The sequence below is a fragment of the Salvelinus fontinalis genome, chromosome 7 (assembly GCF_029448725.1).
Source record: "Salvelinus fontinalis isolate EN_2023a chromosome 7, ASM2944872v1, whole genome shotgun sequence".
NCBI classification, from domain to species: Eukaryota; Metazoa; Chordata; class Actinopteri; order Salmoniformes; family Salmonidae; genus Salvelinus; species Salvelinus fontinalis.
Window position 1 is genome coordinate 12,621,854 of NC_074671.1, and position 13,213 is coordinate 12,635,066.

A 13,213-nucleotide genomic window follows, 5' to 3' on the forward strand; every position below is an offset into this window, starting at 1 on the left:
AACATATAGGCCTATAGGCTAGGCTACATGAGGTGTGATACTAACCTTATTAAAACATATAGGCCTATAGGCTAGGCTACATGAGGTGTGACACTAACCTTATTAAACCATATAGGCCTATAGGCTAGGCTACATGAGGTGTGATGCTAACCTTATTAAAACATATAGGCCTATAGGCTAGGCTACATGAGGTGTGACACTAACCTTATTAAACCATATAGACCTATGGGCTAGGCTACATGAGGTGTGACACTAACCTTATTAAACCATATAGACATCTGGGCTAGGCTACATGAGGTGTGATACTAACCTTATTAAAACATATAGGCCTCTGGGCTAGGCTACATGAGGTGTGACACTAACCTTATTAAACCATATAGGCCTATAGGCTAGGCTACATGAGGTGTGACAATAACCTTATTAAACCATATAGACCTCTGGGCTAGGCTACATGAGGTGTGACACTAACCTTATTAAACCATATAGACCTCTGGGCTAGGCTACATGAGGTGTGACACTAACCTTATTAAAACATATAGGCCTCTGGGCTAGGCTACATGAGGTATGATACTAACCTTATTAAAACATATAGACCTCTGGGCTAGGCTACATGAGGTGTGACACTAACCTTATTAAACCATATAGACCTCTGGGCTAGGCTACATGAGGTGTGATACTAACCTTATTAAAACATATAGGCCTATAGGCTAGGCTACATGAGTTGTGATTCTAACCTTATTAAAACATATAGGCCTATGGGCTAGGCTACATGAGGTGTGATACTAACCTTATTAAAACATATAGGCCTATAGGCTAGGCTACATGAGGTGTGATACTAACCTTATTAAAACATATAGGCCTATGGGCTAGGCTACATGAGGTGTGACACTAACCTTATTAAACCATATAGGCCTATAGGCTAGGCTACATGAGGTGTGACACTAACCTTATTAAACCATATAGACCTCTGGGCTAGGCTACATGAGGTGTGACACTAACCTTATTAAACCATATAGACCTCTGGGCTAGGCTACATGAGGTGTGACACTAACCTTATTAAAACATATAGGCCTATGGGCTAGGCTACATGAGGTGTGACACTAACCTTATTAAACCATATAGACCTCTGGGCTAGGCTACATGAGGTGTGACACTAACCTTATTAAACCATATAGACCTCTGGGCTAGGCTACATGAGGTGTGACACTAACCTTATTAAAACATATAGGCCTCTGGGCTAGGCTACATGAGGTGTGACACTAACCTTATTAAAACATATAGACCTCTGGGCTAGGCTACATGAGGTGTGATACTATGATTACAAAAAGTTTTTCCTGCGCTCTGTTTTCTAGCGCTCCTGGTTCAGACCTGTTCTGCCTGCCCTGACCTCGTGCCTGCCTGCTCCCCTGTACCTTTAGGACTCTGACCTGGTTCAGACCTGCTCTGCCTGCCCTGACCTCGTGCCTGCCTGCTCCCCTGTACCTTTAGGACTCTGACCTGGTTCAGACCTGCTCTGCCTGCCCTGACCTCGTGCCTGCCTGCTCCCCTGTACCTTTAGGACTCTGACCTGGTTCAGACCTGCTCTGCCTGACCTGACCTCGTGCCTGCCTGCTCCCCTGTACCTTTAGGACTCTGACCTGGTTCAGACCTGCTCTGCCTGCCCTGACCTCGTGTCTGCCTGCTCCCCTGTACCTTTAGGACTCTGACCTGGTTCAGACCTGCTCTGCCTGCCCTGACCTCGTGCCTGCCTGCTCCCCTGTACCTTTTGGACTCTGACCTGGTTAATGAACTTCTGCCTGTCCTCAACCTGCCTATTGCCTGCCCCTTGTATTTTAATAAATATCAGAGACTCTAACCATCTGCCTCCTATGTCTGCATCTAGGTCTCGCCCTGTGTCGTTATACAGGTAGGCTATACTCCTGTTGTAAAGAAAAGCAATGTGCTTAACATTTGCTTAATATTAGGAAAGTTGAGAAATATATATAGTAGGTCTAGCCTATACAAAGCTGATGGGATCCCCTTTTTCATAGAGGCAGCAGGTAGCCTAGTTGTTTGAGCGTTGGACCAGTAACCAACAGGTTGCTGGATTGAATCCCCGAGCTGACAAGGTCAAAATCCCCTGAGAAAGGCAGTTAACTCACTGTTCCCCTGAACAAGGCAGTTAACCCACTGTTCCTCCAGCGCCAAAGACGTGGATGTCGATTAAGGCAGCCCCCCTGCACCTCTCTGATTCAGAGGGGTTGGGTTAAATTCGGAAGACACATTTCAGTTGAAGGCATTCACTTGTACAACTGACTAGGTCTCCCCCTTTCCCTTCCATCACTCTGCTTTCTCACACAATTGCATAGCCTATAGAAATGTTGCGCAACATGAGCTCATGGACTCTCATGGAGTTTTGGATTAGATTTTCAAATTAATTTGTATTGATGTCAGAGGGACAATAGAGTGCTGAGTACCAGGCAGTTAGCACGTTTGATAGGATACTAATGACCATCAGCCGCATCAGAACTTGGAGAAGCCTAATTACCGTGACTAAACGGTCATGTGGTATTTGACTGCCATCAAGACTCTGTAAGGGCTGTCGTTCTCCTCATCCTCGGACGAGGAGAGGAGAGAAGGATCAGTAGACCAAAATGCAGCATTCGGGAAATAAGCCATCTCTTTATTATAAACGACGGCAACACGAAAACAAAACACTTTCAAAATACAAAACAAGAAAACGACGTTGACGAAACCTGAACATAACTAAACGTAAACTCACGGACAGGAAACAGACGACATCAAAATAAACGAACAGCCAAACAGTCCCGTATGGTACATACATACGACGACACAGGAGACAATCACCCACCAACAAACAGTGAGAACACCCTACCTAAATATGACTCTTAATTAGAGGAGAACGCAAAACACCTGCCTCTAATTAAGAGCCATACCAGGCAACCAAAACCAACATAGAAACAGATAACATAGACTGCCCACCCAAAACACATGCCCTGACCTAAACACATACAAAAAACAACATAAAACAGGTCAGGACCGTTACAGACTCGTGACTGCCGATGTGGCGGTAATACGGTCACCGTAACATCCCTACACCTGGCAGTTACAGTACTACCAGACCCCGTTCTAAGGGTTAAATTCCCGCCATTCCACACACACAGACACACACACCCTGAGGAATAGGTTAAATTCCCACCATTCCACACACACAGACACACACACCCTGAGGAATAGGTTAAATTCCCACCATTCCACACACACAAACACACACATACTGAGGAATAGGTTAAATTCCCACACATTCTAATCCCAACAAGACCTTTAATGAGGAGATCTTTGGTATAGCTTGATAGATAAACCATTTTATAACACTAGATATAATCCACAGGGAATACAGTCCGTCCCCATTGTTTGGTTATCAGGAGTTATCTACTGTTCAGCCATCACTCATTGTTTTGGCCCTCTGTGTCCTTTGTCTCCATAGAGACTGTCTGACCTATCAGAGATGAGCGCTGTAGCTGAGAGGGACGGGTGAGAGGTCAAATTGGACGAGTGTCACGTTCCCTCTCGCTTCCCTTATCTCTGAACATGACAAGGCTACAAAAGCAGACTGAGTATTTGTGTGTGTGTGTGTGTGTGTGTATGTTTGTGTGTGTGTGTGTGGGGGGGGGGGGGGTTCTTTATCTCAGCTACAAATGGATGTTGTTTTTAAGTATGTGTTTACAGGGCTTTCGGAAAGTATTCAGACCCCTTGACTTTTTCCACATTTTGTTACGTTACAGCCTTATTCTAAAATGGATTAAATATTTTTTCCCCTCATTAATCTACACACGACACCCCATAATGACGAAGCAAAAACAGAAGGCATTGTATCTCTGAACCAGCTCTCTTCACTGACAAGAGGAAATGACAAGTGAATTATACTTAACTGTTTAAACTCTAGTTGACTGGTTATCCAACCCAGGTCATAAGTGAAACTCAAGACCATGTTAGTGCACTGAGCTAAAGCCTTTAAGTCTTTAAGGATACTACCAGTGGCCTAACTTCATCCCTCAGTGGTTCGAAGGCCTTTTCAATAGAGCCGATTCCAGCTCCATCTTATGCAGGGGGACCCGCTCCACTGGAGCAGCTGATAGGCTTCTCAACGCCCATTCACACGGCCAATCACTAGTCACGGATGGGTTAGGATCCATATGTCTGGTGCCTCCCATTAGAGATAAAAACACATGCATGCTTACACACACACACACACACACACACACACACACACACACACACACACACACACACACCACACCACACCACACCACACCACACCACACCACACCACACCACACCACACACACACCACACACACACACACACACACACACACACACACACACACACACACACACACACACACACACACACACACACACACACACACCACACCACACCACACACACACACACACACATACCACACACATAGGCAAGTACACACAAATCCACATGCACGCTTACACACACAAACACACGCAAGTACACAAAAACACACGCAAGTACACACAAACACACGCAAGTACACACACACACACACACATGCAAAGCTTTGGCAAAGGTCCTCCAGTGTTGATGTAAACTAAAAAGTAGTCTTTCGGGGACCTCTCCTTGGCTAGCCTGGCTTAGACACGCTTGCGAAAGATCTCATGCTCCACAGAAAAATTACACACAAGGATTTTGTCACAGTTCTCACCAAATAAACATAACTGTAGCTCAACACAGCACTCTCACAGAGACACCACGGCCAAACACGCTTATATCTGGCAGATAGAACAGCTTTCAAAAAGCCTGACAGTAGCGAAACACTGACAAAATAATCTGAAGAAACGTGTGGGAGTTGTTTTTCATATTCGATGACTAGTGAGGTGGTGTGTTCCCGGCATCACAGAGAGAAGCTCTGTGGTTTGTTTGAATATTTCAACACTCTCAAAGTTAGTTGAGACTGTCTGAAAACGTGGACAATGAGGGTATGAGAATTAAGATGGAATGCTGAAAAGGAGTGACTTGAACTCACTAAACCTGTTATCTTTTCAAATGGTTTACTATTGAATAGCTATGTTATCTGGCTACTGAATACGCCTGGACTCAGGACAAATAAAACTATTGGAAAGTCATCACAGTCTTCTGGAATGTAGAAGTGTCAGTGTGTTATGTGTGCGTGAGTGCGAGCGTCTGTGCGTGTGTACCCTTATCCTAATCCTCCTCTGTTCCTCTGGTGATGTAGAGGTTAACCCAGGCCCTGCAGCCCCCAGCAGCTCTCCCATTCCTCAGGCGCTCTCATTTGTTGACTTCTCTTTCTAAAATCATCTGCCAAAATTGTTGCAACCCCTTTCTAAGTATATATCAATGATATCGCTCTTCCTGCTGGTGATTCTCTGATCCACCTCTATGCAGACGACACCATTCTGTATACATCTGGCCCTTCTTTGGACACTCTGTTAAACTTCTTGTGGGCCGGTGGCAGTGTTCGGTATTTTGGATGACTGACGTGCCCAAAGCAAACTGCCTATTACTCAGGCCAAGAAGCTAGGATATGCATATTATTGGGAATATCAAAGGAATACCTCCCAGATTGCAGTTGCTAGAGCTTCCAGTAGATGTCAACAGTCTTTAGAAAGAGTTTCAGGCCTGTTTTTTGAAAAATTTGCTAGAATTTGTAGTTTTTCTAAGTGGCACTCATTTTGGCTGTAGTGTTGTGGCGCGCGTGGATGAGAGCGTGCACTTCGTTATTTATCTCCGGTAATGAACATACTATTCTCCGTCTTAAATTGTATGGTTTATTTACATATTAGGTTACCTGAGGATTGATTAGAAACGTTGTTTGTCTTGTTTGGATGAAGTTTATTGGTAACGTTTGGGATTCATTTTGTTTGCATTTTGAACGAGGGGAAACCAGTGGATTATTGAATGAAGCGTGCCAACTAAACTGACTTTTTTGGGATATAAAGAAGGACTTTATCGAACAAAAGGACAATTTTTTATGTAGCTGGGACCCTTTGGATTGCAAACAGAGGAAGATCTTCAAAGGTAAGTGATTGATTTTATCGCTATTTCTGACATTCTAAACGCCTCTGCTTGTTTGGAAAATGTTTAATGCTTTTGTATGCGGGGCATTGTCCTCAGATAATCGCATGGTATGCTTTCGCCGTAAAGCCTTTTTGAAATCGGACAAAGTGGCTGGATTAACAAGAAGTTAAGCTTTTAAATGATGGAGGACACTTGTTTTCATGAATGTTTAATATTACAATTTTGTATTTTGAATTTGGCGCGCTCCGATTTCACCGGATGTTGTCGAATTTGATCCCGCTAGAGGAGTTTACGCAGTAAGAGGTTAACAAACCTCCAAACAAGCTTCAATGCCATACAACACTCCTTCCGTGGCCTCCAACTGCTTTTAAATGCTAGTAAAACTAAATGCATGCTCTTCAACCAATTGCTGCCCGCACCCGCCCACCTGACTAGGATCAATTCTCTGGACGGTTCTGACTTGTATATGTGGACAACTACAAATACCTAGGTGTCTGGTTAGACTGTACACTCTCCATCCAGACTCACATTAACATCTCCAATCCAAATCTCAAATCCAAAATTAAATCTAGAATCGTCTTCCTATTATGTAACAAAGACTCCTTTAGTCATTCTGCCAAACATACCCTTGTAAAATTGACTATCATACCGATCCTTGACTTCGGCGATGTCATTCACAAAATAGCCTCCAAAACTACTCAACAAATTGGATGCAGTCTATCACAGTGCCATCCGTTTTGTCACCAAAGCCCCACATACTACCCATCACTGCGACCTGTATGCTCTCGTTGGTTGGCCCTCACTACATATTCGTCGCCAAACCCACTGGCTCCAGGTCATCTATAAGTCTTTACTAGGTAACGCCCCGCCTTATCTCAGCTCACTGGTCACCATAGCAACACCCACCAGTAGCACGTGCTCCAGCAAGTATATTTCACTGGTCATCCCCAAAGCCAACACTTCCTTTGGCCGCCTTTCCTTCCAGTTCTCTGCTGCCAATGACTGGAACGAATTGCAAAAAGCTGGAGTCTTATATCTAACTCTCTAACTTTAAGGATCAGCTGTCAGAGCAGCTTACCGAACACTGTACCTGTACACAGCCAATCTGTAAATAGCACACCTAACTACCTCATTCCCATATTGTTATTTACCCTCTTGCTCTTTTGCACCCCAGTATCTCAACTTGCACATCATCATCTGCACATCTATCAGTCCAGTGTTAATGCTAACTTGTAATTATTTCGCCTCCATGGCCTATTTATTGCCTACCTCCCTGCTCTTCTACATTTGCACACACTGTAGATAGATTTTTCTATTGTGTTATTGACTGTACGTTTGTTTCTGTGTAACGATGTGAAATGTCTAGCTAGTTAGCGGGTACGCGCTAATAGCGTTTCAATCGGTTACGTCACTTGCTCTGAAACCTAGAAGTAGTGTTCCCCCTTGCTCTGCAAGGGCCGCGGCTTTTGTGGAGCGATGGGTAACGACGCTTCGTGGGTAACTGTTGTTGATGTGTGCAGAGGGTCCCTGGTTCGCGCCCGGGTCGGGGCGAGGGGACGCCGTAAAGTTATACTGTTACCTCTGTGTTGTTGTTTGTGTCACACTGCTTGGCTTTATCTTGGCCAGGTCAAAGTTGTAATTTAGAACATGTTCTCAACTGGCCTACCTGGTTAAATAAAGGTGAAATAAATAAATAAATAAAAGAACGTACCTGTGACCAGTTCTCTTATCTCCACGTCTCCAGTCTTGCGTAGCAGGCGGACCAGGGCAGGTATGCCCCCACAGTTCTTCAGGGTGATCTTGTTGTCGTCGTTGGCCTTGCCGTAGACCAGGTTCCTCAGGGCTCCACAGGCACTGCGGTGGACCTCACTCATACGGTGGTCCAACAAGTCTACCAGCAGCTGGATCCCACCTTGACGACGAATCTGACAGAGAGATGGAGAGAAACAAATTGTGGAGAAAAGGGTGAGTAACGTTGCCTGAGATTTTAAAGACGTGTCTACCAAGCAAACGCGTTGGCTTTAGCTCAGTGGCCAATTTTTTAAAACCATTTTAGTGGATGCTCTTATCCAGAGCAATTTACAGGAACAATTAAGGTTAAGTGCACACGGGCACATCAGATTGTTTCACCTGCTTGACTCAGCAACCTTCCAGTTACTGGCTCAAAGCTTTTAATTAACCTCTAGGCTAATACAATGTTGAGGTACAGAGCTCTTAACTTCTAGGCTAATACAATGTTGAGGTACAGAGCTCTTAACCTCTAGGCTAATACAATGTTGAGGTACAGAGCTCTTAACCTCTAGGCTAATACAATGTTGAGGTACAGAGCTCTTAACTTCTAGGCTAATACAATGTTGAGGTACAGAGCTCTTAACCTCTAGGCTAATACAATGTTGAGGTACAGAGCTCTTAACCTCTAGGCTAATACAATATTGAGGTACAGAGCTGGGTGACCTTGAGGAAAAATCTGTAAAAACTAGCAGACTGCCTATTGAATCAATCTGTACTTACTGTAAATGATACCTCTAAATGTACAGTACAATGTAATCATGTACACTAAGTGATTTCCTGGGAGATGAGACAAAACAGAAGTGGCAGCTGTTTTTCCAGTAGCCTGGCCCTCCAGGTGTTACAATAACCAGGTTTACACCAACATTTTATGCGAATAAAGCACATGCCGGATAAAAAATGTCACGGCAGGCCTGACGAAACAGTAAATTTGTCGATAAACTTTCCAAATGTCGACAAAACAAAATATGCTTGACAAGTTGGGATATTTTTGTGTCTGTAAAATTAATGATGCAAGAAATGGCGGTGGAAACGCTTTTATGAGCAAATTTTATATAACAACTATCATATGGAAGTGAACTTGGAGTCACCCGATGAGATGTTGTGTGGTCCTCCCACCATGACTTGAGAACCCGTGCAGTTTATTTCTGGGTGGTGAAAGTGCACAGTGATGAGCTTGATTCTTCTTTCCAATAAATATCGTTGTTTTTGTTCTGGTGACATGATGATCGATGCTTGGCTGCCTTTTGACAAATAAAAATAATCTCACTGTCCATAATCATCTCATTATATAGGCTATACCCGCACTCTATCTGCCAGCTGTTGGCTAGAATGCACATACCAATAACAGAGTGGGCACATTCACTATATAACGCAATGTTTTTTGTGATAAAACCATCAGTAGAGTGGAACATGCGATGGAAATGTGTCTTATTTATTAGTACAAGATAATTTACCAACAAAAGTTATTTTTATGTTCACTGTCATCACATGTCATTTGATGGAAACACATGTCTGGTGGAAAAGGCACATATTGTTTTTGTGCGGATTTTAAAATATTCAGATGAAAATCTTTCACCAATTGGAAACCTAGCTAATCATAACCTTCACCTGCTGGTGTTCCAGACATAGCCACTGTTTCGCTACAGGGACATTCTAGTACACTCAGGCGGCCAATGAGCAGAGAGAAAGGAGGATTCCAAACAATCATCAGGGAGTTCTAATGATCATAGAACTCTGCAGAGGTCCACAGGAGGTCGTTAACAACCAAGTAGTGAATATTTGGAGCTGTGGGTATGTGTGTGTGATGCAAATATGTGTGTGTGTGTGTGTGTATGTGTGTGTGTGTGTGTGTGTGTGTGTGTGTGTGTGTGTGTGTGTGTGTGTGTGTGTGTGTGTGTGTGTGTGTGTGTGTGTGTGTGTGTGTGTGTGTGTGTGTGTGTGTGTGTGTGTGTGTGTGTGTGTGTGGGTGTGTGTGGGTGTGTAGGTGCGTGTGCGAGGGTGTGTGTCAGATCCTAGATGCCCTGCAAGACATCCATTTATAAATAGTATTCATATTTCCTGCTATAAAGAGCTGCTGGCCCAGATCACAAATTACTTTCTCCTGTAAGACTTAGCTCTGTGTTTGACCTCAACCTTCTACATACAAACGTTAGATAGCATCACCACACAGAGGGAGAGAGGGAGAAGGGGTGATGGAGAAGGTGAGCGAGAGAGATAAGGTAGAAAGGGGAAAAGGTAGAAAGGGTGTGATTGAGAGGGGAGTAAGAGAGATAGGGGGAGGTAGAGGGATTGCAAAAGGGAAGAGAAGGAGGGAGAGAGAGAGAGGGAGAGGGAGAGAGAGAGAGAGAGAGGGGTGGGGGAGATAGAGAGGGAGTACAGAGAGAGAGAGAGAGAGAGAGAGAGAGAGAGAGAGAGAGAGAGAGAGAGAGAGAGAGAGACAGAGAGAGACAGAGAGAGACATAGAGAGAGAGGACAGAGAGAGAGAGGACAGAGAGAGAGTGGAGGAGAGAGAGTGGAGGAGAGAGAGTGGAGGAGAGAGAGCGGATGAGAGAAGGACAGGGAAAGGTTGGAAAAGGTGTTTGATGACACTGCAGAAGTTTATCGCTCCAAATAAATGTCAGTAATCTTTTCAATTAAGTCGGATGAACCCTGAACTGAATACTAAACAAACCACACACACTGATACTCAAAAACACTTCTGCTCCCCCCACCATTGATTGTTTTGTCACTGGCTTACACACAAAATCCCACAATGTCAAAGTGGATTTTTTTTTTTTTTTTTTTTTTTTTTTTTTTTACAAATTACTTAACTAAAAGCTGAAATGTCTTGTGTGAATAAGTATTCAACCCCTTTGTTATGACAAACCTAAATAAGTACAGGAGTAAAAATGTGCTTAACAAAATCACATAATAAGATGCATGGACTCACTCTGTGTGCAATAATAGTGGTAAACATAATTTTTCTACACAAACATTTGTGTAAGGTCCCTCGGTCGAGAAGTACAATTCAAGCACAGATTCAAACACAAAGACCAGGGCGGTTTTTCTAATGCCTCGCTAAGAAGGGTACCTATTGGTAGATAGCTGAAATAAAAAGCAGACACTGAATATCCTTTTGAGCATGGTGAAGTTATCCATTACGCTTCGGAGTAATAGTGCAAAACATTTGGTAAATAAATTCATGTTTTGTCCTGAATACAAAGCTTTTTGTTTGGGGCAAATCCAACAATACGTCACTGAGTACCACTCTTCACACTTTCAAGGATGGTAGTGGCTGCATCATATTATGGGTATGCTTGTCATCGGCAAGCACTCAGGAGATATTTATGATAAAAAGAAAGGTAATAGAGCTAAGCACATGCAAAATCTTAAAGGAAAACCTGTTTCAGTCTGCTTTCCAACAGACATGGGAGATAAATTCACATTTCAGCAGTGACAATAATGGGAATGAAAACAGCATGGCGCAGACTGAGATGGTCGCCTCGCTTTGCGTTCTTAGGAAACTATGGAGTATTTTGTTATTTTATGTATTATTTCTTACATTGTTACCCCAGGAAATCTTAAGTCTTATTACATACATACTTGCCAACATTACAACCAGGAATACAACCTTCCTAAAGCAGATACTCTCTTCGGACCACCACCCAGGACAATGGATCTGATCCCAGCAGCTGACCGAAAACAATGGCGACGGTCTTCTGGTCAAGCTTCGTAAAAGGGCACATCGCTCACGAGTAAACTACTCGCCAATGTCCAGTCTCTTGACAACAAGGTAGATGAAAATCGAGCAGTGGTTGCCTTCCAGAGAGACATCAGAGATTGTAACATTCTCTGTTTCACAGAAGCATGGCTTTCTCGGGATATGTTGTCAGAATCGGTCCAGCCACCGGGCTTCTCCGTGCTTCACGATGACAGAGATAAACACCTCTCTAGGAAGAGGACCGGCGGGGGTGTACACTTTATGGTTAGCAACTCATGGTGTGATCATAACAACACACAGGAAATCAAGTCCTTCTGATCACCCGATCTAGAATTCCTTACAATCAAATTATTTTTTTATTATTTTTATTTCACCTTTATTTAACCAGGTAGGCAAATTGAGAACACGTTCTCATTTACAATTGCGACCTGGCCAAGATAAAGCAAAGCAGTTTGATACATACAACAACACATAGTTACACATGGAGTAGAACAAACATACAGTGCCATTTTAATGCCATTTTAAATAATGCTACTTTAATTATGTTTACATATCTTACATTACTCATATCACATGTATATACTGAATTTTATACCATCTACTGCAACTTGCCTATGCTGCTCGGACATCGCTTATCCATATATTTATATGTACATAGTCTCATTCACCCTTTTAGATTTGTGTGTATTAGGTAGTTGTTGGAAATTGTTAGATTACTTGTTAGATTTGTGTGTATTAGGTAGTTGTTGGGAATTGTTAGATTACTTGTTAGATATTACTGCACTGTCGGAACTAGAAGCGCAAGCATTTCGCATTAACATCTGCTAACCATGTGTATGTGACCATTAACATCTGCTAACCTTTGCCAGCAGCATACCACCCTGCATACCACTACTGGCTTGCTTCTGAAGCTAAGCAGGGTTGGTCCTGGTCAGTCCCTGGATGGGAGACCAGATGCTGCTGGAAGTGGTGTTGGAGGGCCAGTAGGAGGCACTCTTTCCTCTGGTCTAAAAAATATCCCAATGCCCCAGGGCAGTGATTGGGGACACTGCCCTGTGTAGGGTGCTGTCTTTCGGATGGGACGTTAAACGGGTGTCCTGACTCTCTGAGGTCATTAAAGATCCCATGGCACTTATCGTAAGAGTAGGGGTGTTAACCCCGGTGTCCTGGCTAAATTCCCAATCTGGCCCTCAAACCATCATGGTCACCTAATAATCCCCAGTTTACAATTGGCTCATTCATCCATTCATCCCCCTCCTCTCCCCTGTAACTATTCCCCAGGTCGTTGCTGCAAATGAGAACGTGTTCTCAGTCAACTTACCTGGTAAAATAACGGTAAAATAAAAAAAATATATATAAAAAAAAACATGTGTATGTGACCATTGACATCTGCTAACCATGTGTATGTGACCATTAACATCTGCTAACCATGTGTATGTGACCATTAACATCTGCTAACCATGTGTATGTGACAATAACTTAAAACACAAGGCCAAATCTACACTGGAGTTGCTTACCAAGAAGACAGTGAATATTCCTGAGTGGCCTAGTTACAGTTGTGACTTTAATCGGTTTAAAGATCTATGTCAAAACTTGATAATGGCTGTCTAGCACTGATCACCAACCAATTTGACAGAGCTGGAAGGAT

At 43.3% G+C, this 13,213-nt stretch overlaps 1 protein-coding gene across 1 annotated transcript in view; it reads right to left on the minus strand.

Annotated features, from left to right (window-relative positions):
• The window catches only part of LOC129858897 (catenin delta-2-like), a 522,672-nt gene that overhangs the window by 100,910 nt on the left and 408,549 nt on the right, over positions 1-13,213 (minus strand). The window contains exon 13 of the mRNA XM_055928130.1: positions 7,766-7,999. Coding sequence (XP_055784105.1) covers positions 7,766-7,999 — 234 coding nt within the window. The remainder of the gene's footprint in view (positions 1-7,765; positions 8,000-13,213) is intronic.